Source organism: Rhinolophus sinicus, linkage group LG03 (genome assembly GCF_036562045.2).
Source record: "Rhinolophus sinicus isolate RSC01 linkage group LG03, ASM3656204v1, whole genome shotgun sequence".
NCBI classification, from domain to species: domain Eukaryota; kingdom Metazoa; phylum Chordata; class Mammalia; order Chiroptera; family Rhinolophidae; genus Rhinolophus; species Rhinolophus sinicus.
Window position 1 is genome coordinate 46,623,387 of NC_133753.1, and position 24,966 is coordinate 46,648,352.

Genomic DNA, 24,966 nt, shown 5'->3' on the forward strand with positions numbered 1-24,966 from the left:
TGACTTGTGCTTCTCAAACTCTCTATGGTGAAAGAAACAACAATTCTTCCATCTGCCTTGGACTGCTTCTTAGGTAAGATACAAGAAAAATTAATTCCCAGAAAAATTATCATAGTTTGAATGTCAAGACAATGTCAGATTGCTGCATATGAGTCTCTAATGCTTACTTTCCGTTTCTGTTCCTATCTTGTCTGGACCAGTGACAATCTGCAGACTCTTTTTCTGTGGACCACACTTTGAATATCACTGTAATAGAGAAAGTCTTTAAGTGTGTGTGCGCCAGGAGACAAAAAAAGTGCTATGTACAAAAAAAGTTCATAGCATTGTTGTTCCAATAATAAAAGAAGTAGAAACCATCCAGAGGATCACTGAGAGGAGAATGAGTAAAAAATAAAATTCTATCTCCACACAATGGACTATTATACAGCAGTGAAAATGAAAGATCATTCAGTGGATGAACCTTCAATGAACGCTAGAAGTATAATGTTGAGTGGGGGGAAAAAATCAAGTGACAGTAGATCACGTGCAGTATGACATCATTTTTATGAAGCTAAAAATTAAGCAAAACCAGGAAGGGGTTCCCTGTATCTGGAAGTAGGGGAGAGGTGGGAGTGTGGGATGGTGGGTTTACCTTGGAGATGAGGTGGTTTCGGTACTGGTCCAGATGAACCAACAGCCTTTCCCGCTCTCCCTCTGTTTCCATTAGTGGTTAAACAGGCTCAGTCCTTCTCCCGTCTCTAGCTACTGCCCTTCTCATTCTCCTCCATTCCATCACCAAGCTTTTTAAGAGTCGTCTACACTCTTATCTCCCTTTCCACACTCTGGGCACTGCAGTGAGTGTGGAATTCAACACTTGTTTTCTAGTGCTTGTCTGCTTGATCTCTGGGCCCCGTTAGGTCTCTTTTCCTCAGCAGAGCCTTCTTTCCTAGACTCTGCACCCTTTCCTACTCACCGCATCATTTGCACAACTCCTGTTTCTACCTGTACGATGACTGTAAAGTTGATGGCTCTGGCCCACTCCCCAATACCCAGCTTCTTCTGGACATCTTTCCCTGGGGGCCCCTCCAGCACCTCAAATTCATCATCTCAGTAGCCCCCAGAATGGCCTTCTGTCCCTCAGGTGGGAGGTGCCCTCTTTCAGACCAGACTCGAGGAATGTGGATTCCCTCTCTGCCTTCTCCATCACTTTCCAGTGCTGACCTGACTGGTTTCCACTAGAGCGTTCTAACACAGGCCTTGTCATTAGGCCCCCTTTCCCCTTCCTACGTCTTCCTCTCCTCATCCTCCTCTTCCTTTTCCAGATGTTCCTATGTGCTTTCCCTCTCCCTCACTATCAAGACCTCTTTGTGAAAGGTTTCTACAAGGATAACAGGGAGCTAACTTCCTCAAAACTCTTAGATCCGGATTATCTCCTTCCTTTGCTCTGGTTTTCCTCAGTGGGGATTCAGGGTGGAGACGTTTGGCACCAAACTCCTTAAAATTCCCAACAGCCATCTCTTTTCCTTTTCATACTCTGCTGACTCTTTGACATGCTTCTTTCAGCTCCAGAAATTGTGAACTATGAGCCCCTGGGCCTGGAGGCTGACATGTGGTAAGTTGTGTAGGCCATCCAGGTGGTCTAAGGATCCTTCCAAAGACAGAAGGTCTCAGACCCTGGCTCTGGTTGAGATCCCCCTTGACCATGAAAACCCCTTTCTCCACATTCACCTTTTAGAGCCCCTGGCTACTCCAGGTGTGCTGGGCCTACAGTCTGGGCAGGTGGAGGCATCTAGGCCTGGCCCTGAGGCCAGTTAGAACATGACTGAGGTGGAGAACAAGGGGAGAAGTGAGACTGGAGGTGCAGGCTCACCGCTGAGGCCTGCCACCGCCCTGAGCAAGATAATGGTAACAATAGCTCGTTCAGCCAGTCAACCATGACTGCTGGGAGCCTGTCCTATTCTAGACTCTGTTCCGAGCCTGGGGAAACCACAGTGATTGATTCTCTGCACAGACAGGACTTGTTTCTTTTCAACAGTGCTTTACAGTTAGTTGTCTGGCACCTTTCTCCCATCTTCCCAGCAGTCCTGTTGAGGTAGTTTTCATTATCCTCATTGTGGGAAGAGAAGGATTCTCCGCGCTGATCAGGGACTTGCCCCAGTCACAGCCTGTAAGCACAGGAGTCTGATCTTGAACTTGGGTCCTCGGACTCCATGTCCAGAGCTTGATGACTCCGCACGCTTCCCGGGGTGCTGCTGAAGAGGGGGATGAAGAGGGGTGTGGGGCCTGAGATGGCATCCAGAGGCCTCTGTGGAGGGGCTAGTGAGTGCTTCCCCTGAGAGCCCTGTGGGGGGTAGAGTCCGGTCTGGGGTTAGAAGCAGGAGGTCCTGACTTGACTGTTCTCTGTTTTGCAGGAGCATAGGCGTCATCACCTACATCCTGTGAGTATCGCTGATCCCGAGGCTCCCACCCAGCTTAGTCCTGGGGAAAACAAGAGGAAGGAGAGAGGGGCAGGCAGACAGACAGACTGACGTTTCCTGAGCACCCACCACGAACCAGATGTGTTCAATCCATGCAGCGAACCTGAAGCTGAGCACTCTTAGCTCCGTTTCACACCTTTGGCCCTGGGTGGGGGTTGGGTAGGACCCCAGGAGAGCAGCCTGGGCCCTCCATCCTGCCCACACGGTGTCTGCACCCTCACCCTGGCCAGGGATCCACTGCTCAGCCTGACCCAGACCGAGGTTTCCTGTGGGAATGGCAGCTTCCCCTCAGAAGCCTTGGGAGAGCCCTCAAGCTACCCGCCTGCCCTCCTCTTCTTTCTGGCCCTTTTGCCTTCCTTTCCCAGCCCCCACTCCCTCTTCCTTTCTCCCCAGAGTCTCTCTTTCCTGTCCCTGAAGTATTCAGTTGCTTAAGTAGAGATTTCCTGCATAGCTCTGTGTGCGGTGGATCTGACACTTTTCATCTCTGTGGCCTCGAGCAGATTCTTAACCTCTCTCTGGGCTTCATCAGAAAAATGAGATTTTTCTCGTCAGAAAAATAGAAATCACAAACTTCCCGCCACGGGTGTGTATAAATAAGGGATAAATAAGCCGACATGTGTAAATTTCCTTGCACCGCTCTGGCACGTAGGACATGGCCGATTAGGTGTTCATTCCTCACTGTTTCCCAACCGGTTTCCCCTCATAGTACACCTGGAAAATGCTGTTTCTGTGGCACGCTGGGTGAGAGTCAGCCCACAGCCAGAGAGGGGCCATGGGGGTGGGGTGGGGGGCGAGGGGAACCAATGCTCAACAGCTGAGGGGGTCATTCTCACTGTTACGGGTCAACCCCGTAAACAGTTCTCTGACTCTTCCAGCAGCACTTGGACTGAGAGCTCTGTGTGATGTTGGGGACCCTCCCCTCAAGCTGTGGTGCCGGGTCTCAAGCCTGGCTGCACATCAAGACTTTAATATCAGCCACAGTCCAGGCCCCACCTCAGACCTATTAGATCAGAACTGCTGGGGTGGGGTTTGGGCACCAGTATTTTAAAAAAGACCCAGAAGAATTTGATGCGAAGAGAGAGTTTGATATATTGCTCTATAGTTTCAGATCAGAGCCAGAATATTCAGGCATTGGCTCTTGAAACCTTGATCTCCTCAGAACTCTGGTTTCCATACTGAAATATTAAACAATTCCAGTGTGTACAGGGCGCATAGTCTTCTCGTAGTTCGTTTGACTTCCACACAGTGTACTGAGTGCCTGCTCCATGGCGGGCATTGTGCCAGCCACTGGGGATGGTGACATAATGAAGGGTCGGCCCTGCTTCTCTGGAGCTCCTGGGTCGGGGGAGACACAAGATAGCTAACTCTCACCTGGTGGGACCAAGTCTGTGGGCGGAGGTATGAACACGCCTCTGTGAGAGACGGACAGGAGAGCTGTGGAAGGTTTAACGAGGGGTGTTGAGGACAGAGGGAGGGAGTTAGAGAGAGAGGAAGGAGGGAGAGAGATAGCTAGTGATTGATTTGAACTGGGTCCTATGGAATGATGTTAATTCTCCAAGTAAAAGTGGAGGGAAGGGCTTCCCTGCTGAAGAAGGGAACAGTGAGTGTGTGAAGTGTACTGAGCATGTTACAGGGACCCACTTCTGAGGCCTTGCTCAGGAGTTTAGATTCCATCCTTTAGAAAATGGGGAGTCATCGAAGGTTCTTTGAGTTCTAATAACGACAATAATAGTGACCATCAATTCCAGAGCTTTAGGATGGGGCAGGATTGCATGGAGTATTCTATACGTATTTATTGTCCACAACAGAAATGTGAGGGGGAGACTTTTATTTTCATCATTTTACAGAGGAGGAACCTGCAGCTCAGAGAGGTTAAGTAACTTCTCTAGATTCACGCAGCTAACAAAGGACAGAGCTGGGATTCAAACCCAGAATTGAAATACCAAATTTTTCCAGTGCACCTTGCAGCCATTATGGCAGTGGGAATGGGGATGCCCTTTAAGAGACATTTAGTAAATGGAACCAACAAGACTTTTTGGCCAGTGAGATGAAGTGGGGGAATGAAAGGAAAAGTCAGATGTGACCCCTATGTTTCTAGCTTGGGTACACTTGTGAAGTGACATTATTAATCAAGGTGGGGAGCTCATGGAGGGAGGTTTGGACACAGTGACTTCTAGGACAATGGCACATCTGAGTAGAGGTTTTCCATAAGCAATGAGAATAGGAGTCAGAAGACAGTACATTCAGGAGTCACTATTGAATGACATCTCCTTGACAAACCCTGCAGGGGAACCTCACACACCCTTCCTGTCTCTCATGGCCTATCGACTTCCACCTATTATGCTTTGCTCAGCTGCTCCCTGAGCCTAGAAGACCTTCCATCTCCTTCTCTGACTGCTGACAACATCTTCATTTTTCAAGACACAACTGATGCAGATGTCGACTCTGCCATGCATGCAGCCTGCACTGGGCTGCCCCTTCGTCCTGTGCTCCCCGTCCTTGGTCTGGCATTCGCTTCTATCCTGCATTGTTCTTCTGTGCTTCTCTCCCCGCCACTTTCGATTCCCTTGAAGACACAATTTCTCTCTGTCAAGCACTTGGTATGAGCTCCATAAAGTGTATTGACTTGGACTCACTTGAAAAGGCTGCTCTGGCTGCCCAGGGTGGGTGGGCAGTATTGCTGGGAGCCTCCCATCCCCATGCAACAGTACGAGTCAGGGTTCCTTGAGCCCATCACCCCCACTTCCATCTACTTTCCTATAATCACATGTTCCCTCTCTGTGTGTTCAGCCTAAGTGGAGCATCCCCTTTCCTGGGAGACACGAAGCAGGAAACGCTGGCAAATATCACAGCAGTGAGTTATGACTTTGATGAGGAATTTTTCAGCCAGACCAGCGAGCTGGCCAAGGACTTCATTAGGAAGCTTCTGGTTAAAGACACCCGGTAAGAGGACAGAGAAAGGCATGGGTTTCTCAGGTACTGACCCTCTCCTGTTGCCCCTCCCCAAGATGTGTCAATCTGTCCCCACTTTGTCACGGGCTGTCATCTGCACCATTGTGGTCTAATCTGGGCAGGTGCTGAGAAGTGTGGACTGGCCGAGACTTGGCATGGATCTTATTTGCTCAAGTCTTTCTGCTTTTTTTCCTGTTGAAATGTAAATAACTCTGTGTGTATGTGTGTGTGTGTGTGTGTGTGTGTGTGTGTGTGTGCAGTGTGTGTTTGGAAGTCAGCCTGGGTTTCTCTAGGGTTTATTGTTTTGTGCAGTCTCTTCTAAAGGCAGCTGGAACTAGGATTTGAAAAGAAATGTGATGGAGTTTTCAAGCCAGTTCAGTTGGGAGTTGGGGGAGATAAGCTCAGAGAGGCCAGTAAGTGGGAGAATAGGAGACACGATAATCCTACCCCTTCTTCAGGTCCCAGGGTGAACCCCATGGCTGTGGGATCAAAGCAGGAGATGGGAAAGGAACTGTAGGGTGTTGGGTGCCCAGAGCATGGCCTTGATGGGTTAGGAGTAGGGTCCACAGACTCTAGAAAGCCATGTCTTCTTGGTCCCACAGACATCAGAGAGAGTCAGAGAAGCATCCTCTAAAGTACAGGGCCTTCATTTCCCTGTCAAAGGGCAGTGCTAGGTAGGATCACCCTACCTGGGTGCAGAGCAGGGCAGAGTAGAAAAGGGATCTGGGAGACAAATAGCAAAACAGAGACCAAAGATTTAGCGATGGAAAACTGGAAACTCAAAAGAGCACGTAAGACTCCCTGTAGTGTGACATTAGGGCCTTCAAGTTGGGGACCAAAGAGAATGGTTTATGTAATGTCACCTTATTGCGGGGTCTGCCCGGACCACTTTCTCTGGAGTGCTTGGAATTCAGCCAGCTCCCCATCCATCTCTGTATCCCCCATGATTCTGATTGGATGCCAGTGGTCAAAGAATGCCAAAGTGCAGGTCTAAGAAGCGTAAGAATGAAGACTTTGTCCTCAGCTTCTGTCCTCATGAATCATGGCTGTTTTTGATCCTTGTTGCAGGAAACGGCTCACAATCCAAGAGGCTCTCAGACACCCCTGGATCATGGTAAGGGCATGCTGATGAGTTGCAGTGAGCAGGCAGGTCCCTGCTCTGTCGCCGGGGCTGGCTGGATAGCATTATGCAGAGGGCCCTGGAAAGGCCTTGCTTGAAACACTGACCCTTGGGCATGGATGAAAGCTAGTCGGGGGCTCTGAAGGGTCTGGGGCTTGTTCAACTAGGTTTATAGGTTTAAGTTTATATTTCACGGGTTCAGGTGGCTTATGAATTGCAACCCTCACAAACCAAGTTGAAACCCTTTTTTCTTTGGTGCCATCTTACAAAGTGTTCTATGTGAGATGACATGTCACCATCATTCTCAAAGCAGAAATCAGGACTCCCCAGTTGTAGAGAGATCAGTGACAATGAAAAACATCAATTTTGTAACCAGGGCTCCTTCTTTCTGACTTTCTGGGCTCTGATATGCAAACCAGTCACCCCGCTTCCTCAGACTCCTCAAGACCTCAGGGAATAGGGGTGCGAGATGGAGGCCTGTTGGGGAGGAGAGGCAGCCATTCTTTTAGGGCAATACCTTACACTCTGGGGAGGGGCGGGGCACAGAGGTGACGCCCTGCCTAACCCGCTTTGTAGGCTTTGTAGTTGCGCTTCCAGCTGTTGGTTTTTCGGAGGGTCTTGTGGTCTAGTCACGACAGAGTAAGGTGCTAAAAGCCCTTTGGGAGGGTGGGAATCAGAAGACGGGGAATCTGGCCCTAGTTCTGTTGACTGACCAGATGTGCAGTCCCAGGGACGTCGTCTGACTTCCCGTTCACCTGGAGTTAAATGAGAGGGCTGAGGAGGATGTCTGAGGGTGCAGATGAGAAGGGGTAGACGCCTGTGGAAGGTGGAGCGTGGGGAGGGCTGGAGTGCTCTGGAGAAGGTCGGGTTTCTCTGTTCGTTGAAGGATGGGGAAGGCCAAGGGCCCTCCAGGTCTGGAGTGGGCCCAAGGCACAGAGCTAACAAGTCTCTCGGACTGCCTCCCTGCTCAGCCTGCTGAGTGCTGCTGAGGCACAGGGAGCTGACTGGCCCAGAAGGTGCAGGGCCCCTCAGCCTCCTGCTGTCAGCCATGGCCTTGTGTGGATACTTGCAGAGTCCTGCTGTAGGCTGCTTGTCTGTGTGAGCGCCCTAAATGCTATGCGTGTGAAGACCCTCTAATGGCCGTGGACCACCCTGCCCTGACGTGAGTGTGCAGGCAGGACCTCTGTCCTCCTCAACCTTGCTTATGGTTTGTGGGGGTCCTCATCCCAGCCTGGCCCTCCCCATGGCCTGATGCATGCAGTGAATGCCAAAGAGACTGCTCGTGTGCCTTCCGCCTGCACCTCCAATTGCCCTTTGGAGCAGGCATCAAATTAACTCTGGCTCTTCTGTCTAAATACCCACCAGTCCAAAGGGGAAGTCAGAGCCCCGGAACAACGGAAGACAGAGCCCACCCAGCTGAAGACCAAGCGCCTGAGAGAGTACACCCTCAAATGCCACTCAAGCATGCCCCCCAATAACACCTATGTCAACTTCGAGCGTTTTGCTCGTGTGGTAGAGGACGTGGCTTGGGTAGACCAGGGATGCCGTGCCCTGTCAGGGGCCCATGACACCCTCCAGGATGATGTGGAGGCCCTGGTCTCCATCTTCAACGAGAAGGAAGCTTGGTACCGAGAGGAGAGCGAGAGTGCCCGACACGACCTGTCGCAGCTGAGGTATGAGTTCCGCAAAGTGGAGTCCTTGAAGAAGCTCCTGGGAGAAGACATCCAGGCTACAGGGTCCAGCCTCGGAAGCATGGCCAGGAAATTGGACCATCTGCAGGTGCAATTTGATGCCCTGAGGCAGGAGCTGTCAGCAGACCTACAGTGGATCCAGGAACTGGTGGGCAGCTTCCAGCTGGAGAGTGGGAGCACAGATGGCCTGGGCTCCGTGTTCCGCTGGGACGCCAGTGAGTCCCTAGTGGAGCTGCTCAACAGATCAGGCAGCAAGGAAGTCTTGGCTGGCTTGAAGCTCTGAGCCCCGGGATCTAGTCAGTAATGCGTCCTGGGTGGCTTGCAGAAGCATGTCCCCAACTGCCCTCCTGGGCATCGGCTAGAATTATCCTGCAGGAATGTGTGTCCGTAGCATAGCTTTGTATCACCTTCACAGAATCCAGCATCACGGAGGTGCTAGCTAGCTATTCATTCTGCACCTCCTCTCTGCAACCTGTTTTTTTTGGAGGGTGCAGCTGGCAGGGCAGCCAAGCTGTGAAAACAATTGAGGATGAATACCTTTTATGGCTCCTTCTCCTGAGGGAGGATGACTGGTCCTGGGGAGATGCTTGACAACTGATTTGTGATGATGGACGTGTGCCCTCTCACTCCCCACCTATATGCCTGATGGATTGCAGATCTTGGGTAATATTTGAGCTAACTAGAGGTGACAGCAAGTCAGTTTGGTGCTTTCCTTCTGCAAAAGGAGGGATTTAAAACGCACAGAGAAAATATTACTTTTCGTTTGTACGGACATCACTTACCAAGCACTTGTCTTTGATCCTTAAAAGAATTCTGTGAGACAGGAAGGTGGGTGGTGTTACTGTTGTTGTTAGTATTGTTTTCATTCATGTAACTGATGAGGAAATTGACTCCGAGAAAATGACTTACCCAGAGTCATTTATAGCTAGTTGACCCAGATGAAACAGAAACTCAGGATGCCGCACTCTAAGATGAGACACCTGGGAAAAAATTGTGAGGCTTTGCCGTAAATATCCACCTTCATATTCAGAGGTAAAGTAAGCAGCTTCACGTATTCTGCTAGGTGTAGGTGGAATGCCTCTCACCTTCACACGATGGTCCCTAGAAGTGTGTCCTAGAAGCATAGCTCAGTGCCTGTCTGAAGATCAGCCCGCAGAGCAGGAGGGGAGAGGCAACATCTCACCCGTCTCCAGCTTTCTGGCTAAGGGCTCCGACCTTCTGTTGGGAATGAAAACCAAAAGGGACTCAACAAGGAGGTTCCTTTTCTTATGCATCGAGGGCACAGGGCCCTGAAATTCCGAGAAACTCCATGAGAGTTTTTGAAGAGGGTGGAAGTTAAGACTGGGAAGCACAAGGCTCGGTGGTCACTTCATGACCCCAGGCTTTGCGTACCCCTCCTGGGGACTGCAGGATCTCATCACCCTTTCCCTGGAGGAGGGGCCAGTCGACCAGCTCACATAGACAGAGCCTGGAGTGTGGCTGCAGTGCTGCGCTAGAATCACGGGGGTGGGGGAACAGATGTATCATTTCCGTGTCTTCACAGACTCACAAAACACCCTTGTCAGATAGGCGGGGTAAAGGTCATTCACAATTTGGAGATGAGGAAACAGGATGTGATTTGCCCGAGGTCATAATGGCAAAATTGGAGGTGTCCCGATGATAAGTCTGTTGTTCTTTCTGCTTCCCCTAACTGCCCCAGGCTCCAGGAGTTTACTCTCTGCTGCTGGGGCAGGTTATACCCAAATTTATCCATCCATCCATCCAGCCATCCATCCATCCATCCATGCATCCACAAATAATTTCTAAGCAGCTACCAACTGTCAGGTACTCAGCTTGGCACTGGGGGTACAAAGTTGATGAAAACAGCCATGTTTCCTGCCTTAATGGAGTTCTCAGTCCAGTGAAGGATTCCAACATTAATTAAGAACATTCTAGAAATGTAGAACTGCAGCTGGGACACACGCTTTGAAAGAGAAGTATTCAGTACTGCAAGAGCATGCATTGGGGGTATGATCTAGTCAGGGATGATGTCCCTGAGGTGATGACGCTAGAGCTGAGATCAGCTAGGCAAATGGGGAGAAAGAATTGTTCCCTACAGAGCTGTCATGCCAGGGCTCTGTGGTGGCAGGGGAATGGGAGGCTGAACCTGTGCAGATAGAAGGAAAGCTGGAGGGGAAAGAATAAGAGTGTGGTGTAGATGTGGCTGGAGAGGAGGCAGGACCAGCAGGGCTTTGCCATATTAAAGAGCTCTGCCTTTATCCCAAGAGTCATGGGAGCCATGACGAATGACAGGTGCTGGGGTGGGGGCGGTGGGGGGGGGGTTGCCCAGTGAGCAGCACAGACAGGAAGTGGTTTAGGATGAGACATGAGATTTTGATCCCATGCAACCATTTCTACCTCCTTTTCTATTAGCATGCTGGGTCATTTCAAATATCATATATAATATTTGTAACAGAATTTTGTCATCAAATATAAGAAACCATATTTTCATCAAATATAAGAAGCATCATTATTTTATGTATCAAAAATAAGAAAGATAAAAAGCCCAAGATGGGAAGTTCAATAGGAGATGCCACACACACAAAGCTGGGACATTTTCACTGAGAGGACAAGTGAGAAATAAAGCCACCAGGAGAAAGGGAAAACAAGGGAACATGTGTATACCAACCTTGACACTAGGTGGCAGGATGAAAAATCATCCCCTGAGAATAGGAGCCCCAGGTTGGTGGTCCTCATGCGGGTTTGCCTTCTGAACTTGCACAATCAGCGTGATCCAAAGGAACCTCAAGCAGAGAATCTAATGTCAAGCAGTCTGAGGCTGGCTGGTCCCTGGTGGCTGGCAGAAGCAGTGGGGGCCTCTCTCGGACACCTGCCTTCTCTTCAGGCCTACAGTAAGGACATGATGTCATCGATTGGGAGACAAGTCCTGACTTCAGAGATCCAAAGAAAGGTGCATCTTGGAATCCGTGGAAGATGACAAAGCTGTTTCCTATGCCCTGCCTGGGAGAATTGGTACAAATGACCCATCTATGATCTCCAAGAACCTACTGCTCTGTCATGGGACACAACGTACTCATTTGGCAGAAGACACGGCAAATACGAGCAGACCTTGACCTTATACGGCCAGATTTCCCAGAGAAAGGGAACCTCCCAATTGAGCAACACAGGGGAAACTTTCTTGTGAAGGTCGAAATAAAATGCGATATAGGAGTAAGGTGTGGATGATGGTTTGAATTAGGGAGACTGAGAAGAGGGAGGGAGAAGTGCTTATTTTAGGATTGTGGGCATCAGCCACACACTGTCTGTGCTGGGAGGTCCTCAGAGGTAAACCACCAGACACCCTCACTTTACAGCATTTGACAGGACAGGATTTGTCTAAAGGCACCCAGCTAGTGGGAACCATAAGAGACTTTCAATGGAATCATCCTCTCTGTGTTCACATCCAGTTGTTAATGACTTGTCATTTAGCTGTTTTATAAACAGATCGTTTTCTGTACCAAGAGTTTCCAAAGACAAATTGAAGTGAACTGAGAAAGGCCCTCAAGTCTTTCAGGGAAATCAGAGAAGACTGTGGCCTTCTTCTGTCACCTGGCCAGTCCAATTCCTGTCACCCTTTGGCATCAGAACCTGGTGCAGAGGGGAGCCCAAGGAGGCCTTTGGAGCGCTCAGCCAGAGGCTGCAGAACTCCTCCCCGCATGCCCACCGCTGGCATTTGAACAGCAGGCTCAGGGCAAGCGGTGAGGCTGATGGTCCCAGGTGTCCATGGCACTGGTCCCTAGAGGGAGGGAGGCCTGGGGGCACAGCTCTGTGGGCAGGCCCATCTGCCGTCAGAGTTTTCATTCACCAGGCTGTGAATGAAAGGTCTGCCTCTGGGCCCTATGCAAACACCATCCTGAGCTGTTGGGAAAGGGAGGGTGAGTGTGTGACACCTTCCTGAATAATGCTTCCCAAGGAAGCTGGAGAGTTGGTGCCTGAGGACGGCAGCAGCCTGTCCCTGCTCTGAAGCACGGGCACATGATGACTCCGCTTTGCTTTGGGAATCGTGGCGATGGCATGGTAACCGGTGGGGCAGAGCAATAAGGACAGGAGAAGCCAGAGTCTCCTTCATGCACACCCTCCCCACACCACCCACCCTCCCCTCAGGTGGCAATGAACACGGTGTCTTCCCACCTCACTCCATCCATCACCCAGCGCAGTCAGCCCATGTGGGAGGTGGCTGTGTGCCCAGGTACCACCCCGCTGTCGGCCTCTTAAGTGCCTGTCTAGCTGAATGGCCTTTTCTCCTTTGTCTGCAAAACTTGGCCTGTGGAGAAGACTCTGCCTTGAAAGGAGACTCAGCAGTGGGCATATTTGAGGAGCAGAAGAAGCCAGTTCAGTTGACCAAACACTGATTGTGCTCTGGCTCTGGAGAGGTGACAGATAAGGACAAGACAACCCATAAAGATTCAGTGTCTGGGGCAGAGGCGGACCCAACCAACTGAGATATGGGAAAAGCCGTGATAAGTGATAAAATAAAGGTACCCAAAAGTCCAGAAAACAGGACAGAGATGAATGTGGATGGGGAAAGAGTAAGAGGGGTGGCAGAGGGCAGAACCATTCTCAGGGACGTTCTCCCCTCAACGCCCCACCCCAAATGTAGCCTTGTGGAGAACATGCCACATAGAATTGGGAGGAATAAGCCCAGATTTGGGTCAGAAACCTGGACTGTTGACTGGAGATTAAAGAGAAGATGATAGAAATTAGAGAGGGTTTTTGTTTTTAATTTTTTGTCATAGGAAATTTTCAAAACTTGCACAAAAGTATGGAGAATCGTATAGTGAATTCCATGTACCTGTTCCCCACTTTCAACAGTGAGCAAGTCATGGCCAGTCCTCTCTCATTCATCACCACTATTTTTCCTGGGGTATTTTAAAGCAGACTTCAGACATGGTTAATTCATAAATTCTTCAGCATGAATCTCTGATGAGGACTTTCTTTTTAATATTACCACTGTGCCATTATCACACCTGACAAAATCAAGAGTAATTCCTTAATATCCTCTGGTCACACATTCCATGCTCACATGTCCCCACTTTTCTCAAAGGTGTCCTGTTACAGTTGGTTTGTTCAAATCAGGATCCAAACACAGTCTACACGCGGCATTGATTGTTACGTCTCTCAAATCACCTCTCTTCTGTAATAGTACAGGAGGGAGAGCTTTTGAAGCTTTTCCTGGGGGTGAAAAATTGCTCAGAAAAGGTCCCAGAGAGATGATTAAAAGTGCGAGTGTGTCCTTGCCAAGACCTAACTTGGAAAAGTGAGACCAACTCAGGCAAGGCAAAGGGCATTCCTACCTCTTTCCATTGGCTTGTTTGGTACAGGGACAACCTGCAGGGACACATCCCTTCTACAGCTCTTCCTGCCATTTATAAGGAGGCAGAGACTCAGGCACCTGTAAGCCTACGTGCTCCTCTCAGGAGGTGAGGTAAAGCCTACAGGGCCCAGGCTCCAGCCAGTGAAACAGCCAGCAAAAGGGAGAGACGGAGGGGCCACCTATATAAAGGAGATTGGGGAGGCGGAGGGGCTGAGTGACAGGCCTGGGCAGGAGACGGTAGTGGGTGTTCAGGTGTTCCTGGCTGTCAGTGGAGGTTGGGGCTGGAGAAATGGCACAGATGGAGGTTTGAAAAGTTGCAATCTATTTGAGTTTCTAGAGGAGGCCTGGTATTTAGAGAAAATCTTCTGGAGTGCCTCTTCTGAAAAGCCAGGGTTCCTTTTTTTTTCATGCCTGGGAGGATGGCTGCTGCTTCATCTCCTGGCTCTGTGGGTGTGCGTGCTGACCTAGCACACCCTGCTGGGCTTTTTCAAAGGCATTTAAATCTGTAAAACAAAATCTGAGTTCAGCCAAAGCGTTCTGTCTTCTTGCCTACCTTCCTGACATTTTTCTGAGACACCACACATGCTCCTAGGAGCTTGGTCAGAATTGCCCAGACTCTGGTGTCGCTGAAGGACCACAGACTGGAAGGAGAAAGGGAGGAAATCAAGTTGGAGAAGGACTCAGATGGTACAGGCCCTGGGGGTCTTGGTGGGCTTGTTGGGTTCCATCAAGAGTGCCAGGAAGCTGCTGGAAGGCTTTGGTTCAAGGCACGGGCAGACTCTGCCTTCTTTTGCGTCTCCCTTTGGGTAAGACCTAGACCCAGAGCCGGGCTTGCAGATGTGGCAGAGGAGGTGAGACCAATTGAGGAAAGAACGGGGAGAGCTTGGCCTGATGGTCCCCTCAGCACCCTCCTCCTTTTCTCTTCCCTCTCTCTCTTCCTCTTTCCCCTCTCCTCTTTTGTCCTGCACTCTTTGGATGAAACCATTGTGTTCCAGTTTGGGATGGTGAATTGCCCCCTTGCTTTCTTAACTTCCATCCATGTCAAGGATGTGCACACTCTCTTCCCTGTTCCCTGACTCCTAGAACTCTGCTGACCCCAGGCAGAGCCCTGGGGAGTCATGCTCACACCCTTTCATGGTATCACGGTGGCTGGTCCAGGTGCCTGGCCTTTCTGGCAGGAGTGAGCAGGCCCCAGGTCCTAGGATTTCATTCCAGTTTGTCTCCTCAGCAGTCCAGGGAAACAATTTAACCATACAACTATTAAGCACCCATTGTTGTGTGCTCTGGGTGGGGAGGAGGTGGGGCAGGGGGCATTGAAAACACATGAAGGAAATTCTTTCTGTGACCTCAAGTTGTTTTCTGCTAGTGAGACGACTCCACTGCAGAGCGGACCGAAATAGGTGATATGTATAATAAGGGTTCTCACATGTGTTTTGGTCTTGCCGGGGAGGGAGATATTGTTTCTTGGACATTGTCCTGGAGATCACATTTGAATTGGGCTTTGAAACACACAGAGGCTTTCCAAGGAGGAGGGGTTTGGGTGGACATGGAAAGGGCATCCTGAGAGAACATTGTACGTCCAGAACAGTGTGGGCCAGCAATGCACACTGGTTTCGCCTGGTGCCTGGCACCATGGTGAAAAATAAACAAAAATGGAGGTGTGCTCCAAGTGTGGGGAAGAGACAAGACCAGCACCCAGGAACTGAGCGACCTCACTTAGCATTCCCTAAGGTGCCACATGAGGCATTGCTGTGCGGAGGCTGTCAGAGTGGAGAGAAAAAAGAGCTGGATGGGACCTTATAGATCGTCCGGGGCAGTTCATTTTCTTGAGGTCGTGGAGTCCTTTGAGAATCGGTGAAAGCTGTCACCTCAGAAGAAATGTATATCTGTACATATGTACAATTTTTTTATTGAGATATAATTCACATCCCATAAATTTACCATTTCAAAGCGTACAATTCAGTGGGTTTTAGCCTATTCACAAGATTGTGCAACGATCGTCACTATCTAATTTCAGGACATTTCATCACTCCAGAAGGAAACTTCATACCCTGTAGTAGGCGTTTCCCATTCCCCCTTCTCTCTGCACCCTGGCAACTACTAATCTTTCTGTCTCAATGGATTTACCCATTCTGGACATTTTATGTAATCAGAATCATACAGTATGTAGCCTTTTGTGTTTGCCTTCTTTCATGTTTGCCTTCTTAACATGTTTTCAAGGTTCATCCATGGTGTAGCATGTATCAGTGTCTCATTCCTTTTTATGAATAATGTTCCACTGTGTGGATAGACCACATTTTGTTTATCCATGCATCAGTTAATGCACCTTTCAGTTCTTTCTACTTTTTGGCTGTTATGAATAATGCTGCTCTGAACATTCATGTACAAGTTTACACACTAAAATTTACAAACCATTTCAGGAAGTTAATAGAACCCCTGAAATTCATTTCTTGATCTCTTGATCTCGGATAACCTTGTTTTACAAAAGGGGAGGAATTCAAGAGGGAATGGACTCATCAAACTGTATACATTAAATATGTTCAGTCTTTTTGGTATGCCAACCATACATACCTCAATAAAGCTATTTTTCAAATAAAATAAAGTCAATTCTTAAAAAGAGTACGGAGAAGGCATTGAGCTTCTCTAGGTTAAGCATTTTACACACCCACATGCATTTAATCCTAAACAACCCTGTGACCCAATGTGGTTTATTATCCCCATATTACAAATGGGAAAACTGAGGCTCAGAGAAGCCATGCCAGGCTTCTTGGAGAAGTCAGGATTTAAGCTGAGCCTTGACTGCCAGGTTGTGAAAGGCAACTACACATCTTATCTCCTCCCGACCCCCATCAAAGCCCCTATTTCCCTCATTTATTTTTGAATGGAGTACGTGCTAATGTCCTCTATGCCCACAAAGCATCCATTTTGCTAGGCCATCGGGCCCAATACACAGTGGGCATCCTCAACTGCTGTACAGTGACCCTTCCCCAATGTGACCCGTGATTGAAAGCCCTACCTCCCACTCTTCTGTGGAGGAGCCGAGCCTCCAGGCCAGTCGGCTTCGGTGTGTCTGGCTGTGTAACAGTAGCTCAGGGGCACCCAGGGCATCCATCTCCTGAACAGCTGAGACATCTGTAAACATTGCCCTCAGTACCACGTCCCTCTGTGCACCCTGCCCAGCAAGGAGGTGCCAGGCTCAGGCTAAGGATGGGATGTGGAAGGGGGGCTCTGCAGGAAGGGGGTGGCTGCCATCGAAGCCCAGTGTCAGCTGCCATGCTCTGCTTTGTCTCCCAGCCAGTGGACAAGCATCAAGCCCTGGTGCGCAGGGAGTCCGTGGTCAATCTGGAGAACTTCAAGAAGCAGTATGTCCGCAGACGGTGGAAGGTGAGTCAGGGCTTAGGCCGGAAGGCCGGGGGTGTAAGGGGTGCAGTTGGGTTCCTGGGTCCCTCCGAGATCTCTGTGCACATTCTCATGTGGCAGTTCCTTTTCTCTCCCTCCCTCAGCTCTCTTTCAGCATCGTATCCTTGTGTAACCACCTCACCCGCTCTCTGATGAAGAAGGTGCACCTGAGGCCGGATGAAACCCTGGTGGGTAAATGCAGCGCCCCCTTCTGCAGTGGGATTCTGGGGTGGCCTGGAGCTTGGGGGTGAGGGGGAGTGGATGGGTCTTAACTGTTTCCAGCCAGATCTGCTGGTCCTGTCCTCTATACTTTGTGATTAGTGGAGAACTTGTGTTCTGGGGGGCCACTGGGGGTGACAGGAGAATTGTGAGCTTCTGAGGATCTTAAATCCTCTCCTGGTAGGCCTTCCAAGAGATTGTGGCTGCTGCTCCACTGCCCCGGCCTTTCCCTGAGGACTTGTCGCCTGTGGGAGATGCTGAGGACTTTGGATAGCAGACCACGGCAGGCAATCCAAAATGTATTCCTGACAATCCAAAGACCTGCTGGAGAAGGGGGGTTTTTATTCATGTTCCAATTGTTCCATTTCTGTTTTGTTTTAGATTAATAATGATAATAGTAATAATAACAATAATAGTTAGATGCCAACTTATATTTGATTAGCTTGTTATTGTTTTGTGTCCAGTTAAATTGAGGGACTTACATACTGGTCAAGAGTGTGGCCTCTGGAGCCAGACTTCCAGGATTCACATCTGCCACCTACTAGCTGTGTGACTATGAGGAAATTACTTTAACTTCTTTATGTCAAAATGTTATCATTTGTAAAACAAGATGAACAAGAGTTCCTATCTCATAGGGTAGTCATAAGGATGAAATGAGGACACAGTCTTAGAACCTGGCCTGATAAGGGCTCATTACGTATTCGCAGCTAATATTGTTGTCGAAAATACTCCTGTAGACTTTAAAATGCAGTGCCAGTGCTTCAGAATGCAGTGTAAGTACTTCAGGCGTTAGAGGTTCTCTGAACAGATGCTCCCCACTGCTCCCCGAGTGTGATGAGGGCCCCAGGAGTGTCTGGGACGGCACAGGTCAGGATGGAAGGTGACTCTCGCTCAGGAAGGAGCTGGAAGGCAGCTGCCTGAGACAGATGGGCAGTGAGCTGTGAGCAGCCTCAGGACCCAGAGCACGCACGCTGCACCCCAGGACGCTGCACGGTCCCTGCGCGCCTCCCCCACCACATACACATCCTGGGGTCCTCTTTCTTCAACCCAAACTCTTGTATATTCTTACTCTTGCCCAGGACTTGAGGATTTATGACTCCACAGTCCGAAACAACTGTGTGGCTTTGGCCAAGCCATGTCTCTTCCCTGGCCTCTTTCTTCATTTGCTATTAATGGGGATAGGACTCTCTCCCTCTGAAAATCCCTGGTAATGATAGGCAGACTTTCCCCCCAAACTTACTTTTTTATTGTTTGGCTCTGACGCATGCTAAAAAGTTGCTGTTCAGCAGAGTTTGAGTTATTTTTATTGTTATAGCCGGGCTTGGTCCAGGATGTATTTGGCTAAAGTTGATCTTGACCTTGGATTTCCAGGTGGCTTAGGCTAGGGGAAGGAGAAAGGGCCCCGGGAAGGCCCATGGCAGATAGCAGGCACGCCTGAGTTGCCCTGATATAATGCAGGCCATCGGGAAAGAGGACCAGAAAGTATCAAAAAGACAGTAAATTTCTATCCTAGTTTTTGTTCTTGTGCAAACATTTAAAAATAGCCCTGTTTTCACTTGAACACTCAGCACCATAAACTCAATGGCTCATCCTACAAGTGGAAAAGGATTGGGGCCCAGACCTCTATTATAAAGTTTTCCCAAAGAAAACTTTATAAACTAAAAAAAAACAACAAAAAAAAACTGTTTGTTTAGAACCTGGCCTGATAAGGGCTCAATACGTATTCGCAGCTAATATTATTGTCAAAAATACTCCTGTAGACTTTAAAATGCAGTGCCACTGCTTCGCAATTTTAATGCTTAGTAAAATTAAACCTCTTACAAATGATTCTATGACTTGCTTAAGTCTTTCTGAATTAGTACTTCTTTTAATAACGTTAATAATTTGATTAGATCGATGTAGTCTGCATGAAAAAGGCACCATGACCTCCAGGGTGGCTGCCTCAGCTCTGGTTTAGCCATGGAATGTACTTTACTCTTTTTCTCTTTTATATAAGTGGAGCACAGAAGCCGTGTCCCGGGAAAAACTGCATGGCAAGGCTTCTCAAGGTGCAGCCTAAGCCAGTCAAAGAAGACGGGGTGTGGAGTGGTGGCCCTCAGTCTGGGGAGGTCCTGGTGCCTCCCTGCCCTCCTTTTTTCTCTAGTCTGAGTTCAGGAGACCCATCAGCCCACAGACCACATATCAAAGTGGTCTTGGTTATGTGGCAGCCACCAGATATAATTTTCATGATTGTTATCATTTGATTTCTCCTAGTGCCTGGTTTCCCCTACATGCTCTCTGCCTGTTTTCCTTTCTCCTGGGAAGGAGGGCTCATGGCAGTTGGCGTGGCACCACTTCGGATCCCTCCCCCTTCCCCCCCCCCCCGCCCCATCCTGCCTCAGGACAGAACAACAACCTTCCCCTCAACATCCAACTCCCTGGCTTGCAGGCCCCTGTCCCAGGTGTACCAGGCTCCGTTGCGCAGCACAGCCCTATTCCTGGCATTTCATGACCCTCTTGCCCTGGCCCTGTTTTTTTTCCCCCAGAGGAATTGTGAGAGTGACACCGAGGAGGACATTGCCAAGAGGAAAGCCCTCCACCCCCGGAGGAGGAGCAGTACCTCCTAACTGGCCTGGCAATCAGTGGCCACCAGGGAGGCCCAGGCCCAGCGGGGCTCCCTCTGTACAGACTCTTGGTCCACGCTCATCACCACATCCCAGGCATTCTGCTTTCCTGAACATTTTGCAAGAGATTTGGGCCTGCAGGATTCAGAAGAGTTTGCAGGGAGCCTGGAGACCCCGGGAGCTGTGGCTGTTTCCTGTGGATGAGGCTCCAGCGTCCCCAAAGCTCTTATTCTCCATAAAATGGGCTCTCACCTGTCTGCCAACCTCAGAACCTGGGGTGCGGGTGTGGACTTAAGAAAACAATGTAAATGAGCATCATCATCATCATGGGGGAAGGTCCGAATCAGGCAGATTCCCTCACAGGATGAGGGAGTTCAGAAGCAGCCTGGTCAAAAATTATACCAGGAAGACAGAGGCCTCTCCCACGGGAACAAGACAAGTGAGCAAAACGAATCGAGGTGGGAGCGGCCATTCCTGTGACCTCCCAGAATCTACCTGGAGTTAGGCTGACCAACTTATCAGACCTTCCAAAGCAGCCCATTGCCAGCCACTGTATTGTAACTTGTTTTTCATTTTTATTAAACTTCTGGTTTACCTGATGCTTGGCTTCTTTTAGGGTTATCGCCATCTGATTTTCTTCAGCTCAGGTGCCTATGACTCTGGGGGAGCACCCAGAGATGGGGTGCTGAGTGGACAGTGTCTCAGAAGTATATCACACTGAACCACCCCCTCTGGACTCCGAGGCACCTACCTTCAGCATCCTTCCCTAAAGATTTTCAGTCCGAGGAAATCAGCCCAGATATGGCATATGTGCCTGCGCTCTTCTACCACTGTGACCGTCACCCCTGCTGGTGTGGGTGGAATCATGTCTCCCAAACCCTAGTATCAAACATCCAATACCACAGAATATGACTGTATTTGGAGATAGGGTCTTTAAAGAGGTAATCAGGTTAAAATGAGATGGCTGGTGTGGGCCCGAATTCCGATATGACTGGTATCTTTATAAGAAGAGATTAGGGGGCAGACCCCGGTGGCTCAGGCGGTTAGAGCTCCATGCTCCTAACTCTGAAGGCTGCCGGTTCGATTCCCACATGAGCCAGTGGGCTCTCAACCACAAGGTTGCCAGTTTAATTCCTCGAGTCCCACAAGGGATGGTGGCCTGCGCCCCCTGCAACTAGCAATGGCAACTGGACCTGGAGCTGAGCTGCGCCCTCCATAACTAAGACTGAAAGGACAACAACTTGACTTGGAAAAAAAGTCCTGGAAGTACACACTGTTCCCCAATAAAGTCCTGTTCCCCTTCCCCAATAAAATCTTTTAAAAAAAAAGAAAAAAGAAGAGATTAGGACACAGATAAAGACCATGTAAAGACACAGGGAGAAGACAGCCATCTATAAGCCACGGCGAGAGCCTCAGAAGAAACCGACCCTGCTGATACCTCCATCCAAACTCCTGGCCTCTAGAACTGTGAGAAAATAAATTCTGTTGTTTAAACCACCAGTCTGTGCTGCTTTGTTAAGGCAGTCCTAGAAAACTAATATACCTGCCAATATACTATTGCCAAAATAGGGGCAGCGACTTTTTAAAGACGTGGATGGAGAAAGGCAAAGAAGGTCCCACGGGGAGAAAAAGAGATGGACTACCCAGCCCCTTGACTGAATATGGTAGGGGAACCTTAATGGCATAGAGATCTGAGCCCTGTTTTCCAGGGCAGAAGAATGGTGCTGCTGACCAGAAACCGAAGACGAGACCCTTGGAAGCCAGAAATAAAAAGGGTTATGGTGAGGCCTGACACTGAGAAAACATGGTAAGAAGTGGAAAGAAGAGGAAAGTTTTGGAAGATTAGTGGGAAAAAGTGAGCCAGGAAGGCGGGGGGGTGGGGGGTGTAAAAAGGGCAGAAAGGAAAGGGCCTAGGGATAAAGGGGAGGCCTCTCTTCCCTTTATCAGCAGTAAGTTTTAAGCACATCCTGTGAGAGAGCTGGCCAGGCTGTTTTCATTCAAGTATATGGATCCAGAGGGAAAGGGCCCCATAGGAACAGAAAGGCAATATGGTTTCGGAAAAGCTTCCCATCAGAAATGGAGTGGACCTGCAACTTGGTGAATAAAACTCTGTTGTAGTTCTTGGGCGTCCCCAGTTCTCAGGCAGAACCAGCTCTGTGCTTCACCACAGCCTCTGGAGGACAGCTGAGGCTGGGAGCTGTGTTACAGACCTGGCCGGTGAGGAGCTCTTGGCTGTGGCTGGTTACATCAATCAGCAGGGAATGTTCTGGAAAGGGCTCACTGGGAGCTCCTAGGAAGTAAAGTGTGGTAGTGGGTAGGGAACTGCCCTTCTGCTAGGAAGGATAGCAATAAATGGTTTTGACAAACCCAGTCTTGAGTTTCTGATCATGACCATAGAGTTAGCGTTTTAGAATTTGGCCCAACTACTGAAACTGAGGGTCCTTATGACTTTGATTAAATTTGGTATTAAATCCTAGATCTAGAAATCATATCTCTCTGTCTCTCTGTCTCTCTGTCTCTGTCTCTCTCTCTCTATATATATATACACGCACATATATGTATATATATATGTATGTATATATGTATATGTGTGTATATATATATATATACTCGTATATACATACATATGTGTGTGTATATATTATATATATATATATATATATATATATATATATATAGCCACACACCCCTTGGAGACCTAGCCTTTCCCCAGGGTAATCAGCAACCCTGAGGCAGTAGAAGACAGTAGCCTGGACCTCTGGTAGGCTAAAGAGAACATCTTGACCTAAGTAATGTTTCAGTCCCTGAGCCCTAAGGTGGAACTGGCTACTTTCCCATGAGCCTGGACAGAGGGATGCCAGAAAAGACCTCAGAGCTGTCCTCCAGACCTGAAGATATGATTTATGACCCTTAGCTCCAACCAATCAGTTCCCAGCATGACTCCATACTACTAACCCACAGTGTCTTATGATTTTGCCCTATATAATCTGTAACCTACACACCATCGGGGAGTTGGATTTTTAGAAGCATAAGCTCCCCGCTTCCGAATCGACCAAGTCAATATTAAACTTTTTTTTTTTAATACTGCAAACTCCTGCTCATGCATTTCTTTGGGCCAGTGTGTGCAGGCAGATGGACTCAAGCTAAAACACTGGGGTTCTGGTAACACTACTACATTTTACTGAGGAGGAAACTGAAGCCTAGAGAGAGGAAGTGCCTAGTTCTGCGTCACAGCAAATTTGTGAAAATGTCTGATGAAAGCCCCGACTTCCTGACTCCTAGTACAGTGCTCATTTCTTCAGCTTCATAAACTATGGTAGACCTTTCAGGAAATGGATGGACCATTCACTTTGCCTCATTTTAAATAAGCTCTCATCTATCCTTTACTGTTCCCTGCCTCATTCTTCATTCCTGAAAATGGAAGAAATGGTCACACTTGCTGCTGTCTATCTTTGCAGTAAAGGACACTGCCTCCAGGTGAGGGCATGTCAGTAGCCAACCGCCACACGCTGCAAGCCAGTCAGTGGATCAGTATGTACCTGGCACTGGTCTAGATGCGGGGTTAGGACAGTAAACAGGACAGACATGCGCCCTGTCCTAAAGAGTCCCTGTTCTGTAAGTTCTCGTAATTCAGGACTCTGTGCTGCCCACAGACTGTTCCTCCTAGCCTTCTCATTCAGGTTGTAGAAAGCCCTGTTAACCAAGTCCCCTCAGCCCAGCTCTCTGGTGTTTGATGGCATCTGCTGGGTTTCCCAGAATCTCTTGGGAAGCGCAGGGCCAGACAGTGAGCAGAGGCAGGCCTTTGAAGATGTATATCCATTGAGCTGGTCTTTGAGGCCTAGCAGCCAGAGCCAAGCGCCCATGCCACCCCCATACAGGGGCTCAGTCCTTGTGGCCTCTCTGCTGGCGGATGGCTGGTGCCCTCCAGGTATGAGGATGAGTGGAGCAGCTGGCCCAGGGGAACCAGGTGTGTTCAGTTGGCTCTGAAGAGGATGTGTTGACCAGCTGACACTTCAAGGCCAAATGAACCACAGTGTGCTGGGAGGCAAATGGAACATTTCCAGTGACGAAAGCTGTGTTTGGTTAAAAGGCAAGTCTTTAAAGAGGTCTGAGGGTGCCCTGCCCCAGAGTGTTTGTCTGTGTGTGTTTTTTTCAGGATGCTGCATTAATATTTCACAAGTGCGCAGATAAATATTTTAATGTGCTGCGTGTTAATGTCAACCTCACCAGCTTTCCTGACTCCAGATCTTCGATTGCCTTTGTATTTTCCGCTCACATATTTATTTGCTGAAAACCTTATTTTGGAAGCAAATGAAAGCCATACCATAAGAGGTGAACCACAAAATCTCCATGAAAGAAAAGTCACACCCTGTGCTCTACAGACAAAGTAGGTTCATGTGAGAAGAGCTAAATTGAGGGCTGGGATATCACAAGGAATTTTATCTGGCGCAGGCTTGTAGAACTTTATTTCCATCTGGTTCCCAGCTTGATATCACCCTGACAGTGTTTTGTTCACTGTTGCTGCCCCCCAAAGAATAATGTCTTTCTTGGTGGTCTGCTGAGAGGATCCCATTCTAAGCAAACCTTAATAGGCTGAGGGATTGGACCAGTTGAAGAACGGTAAGCAGTGGTTAATTGACATTTCAAAAAGCGGAAACACGGGTGGTGACCTCCCATTAATAGTTTCTTTCTTCCTAATTTTCCCTCTCTCCCACTAGTTCTCGTTTTCATTCCTCTTCCATATATATATAGTTGAAGTACATATTAGGTGATGCCTTATTGAATAAAATTTGTGTTCCCAGTTCTTAATCTAAAAAATAAGTTGATTATATTATCTAGGGAGAAATAATTTTTGTAAGTATTTTTTTCCCTGTGGAAAGTATTTTTTTCCCTCCACTGAGCTGGAAGAAAAATGAAAAGAAAAACAAACAAACAAACAAAAAAACCCCACAATAATTTTTGAAAACCTATTCTGCAATAGGAACATTTCATATACGGCATCTCGCTTAATCCTCATCATCTTGAAAGGAAATGAGAGCCCCATTTATATAAATGAGGAAGCTGAGACTCAGCAGAGTTAAGAAATTTATATGCAATTGCACAGCTAAAGTACTTGGAATCTAGATTCCAGTCCAATTTTGCCCACCCCCAAATCCAATTTCTTCTCTACTTT

General features: G+C 48.6%; 1 protein-coding gene across 4 annotated transcripts in view; it reads left to right on the plus strand.

The window, feature by feature from the left end:
* The window catches only part of DAPK2 (death associated protein kinase 2), a 113,721-nt gene extending 93,329 nt beyond the window's left edge, over positions 1–20,392 (plus strand). For 3 of the 4 annotated variants that reach the window (XM_074327592.1, XM_074327590.1, XM_074327591.1), the window contains exons 6-10: positions 1,543–1,591; positions 2,391–2,417; positions 5,247–5,399; positions 6,477–6,522; positions 7,894–11,433. In XM_074327592.1, the coding sequence (XP_074183693.1) occupies positions 1,543–1,591; positions 2,391–2,417; positions 5,247–5,399; positions 6,477–6,522; positions 7,894–8,502 (884 nt within the window). In that variant the 3' untranslated portion in view covers positions 8,503–11,433. Of the gene's footprint in view, positions 1–1,542; positions 1,592–2,390; positions 2,418–5,246; positions 5,400–6,476; positions 6,523–7,893; positions 11,434–16,866; positions 16,957–17,075; positions 17,160–19,715 lie in introns of those variants that run through there. The other variant, XM_074327593.1, reaches the window with a different exon arrangement.
* Positions 20,393–24,966: the final 4,574 nt, after the last annotated feature.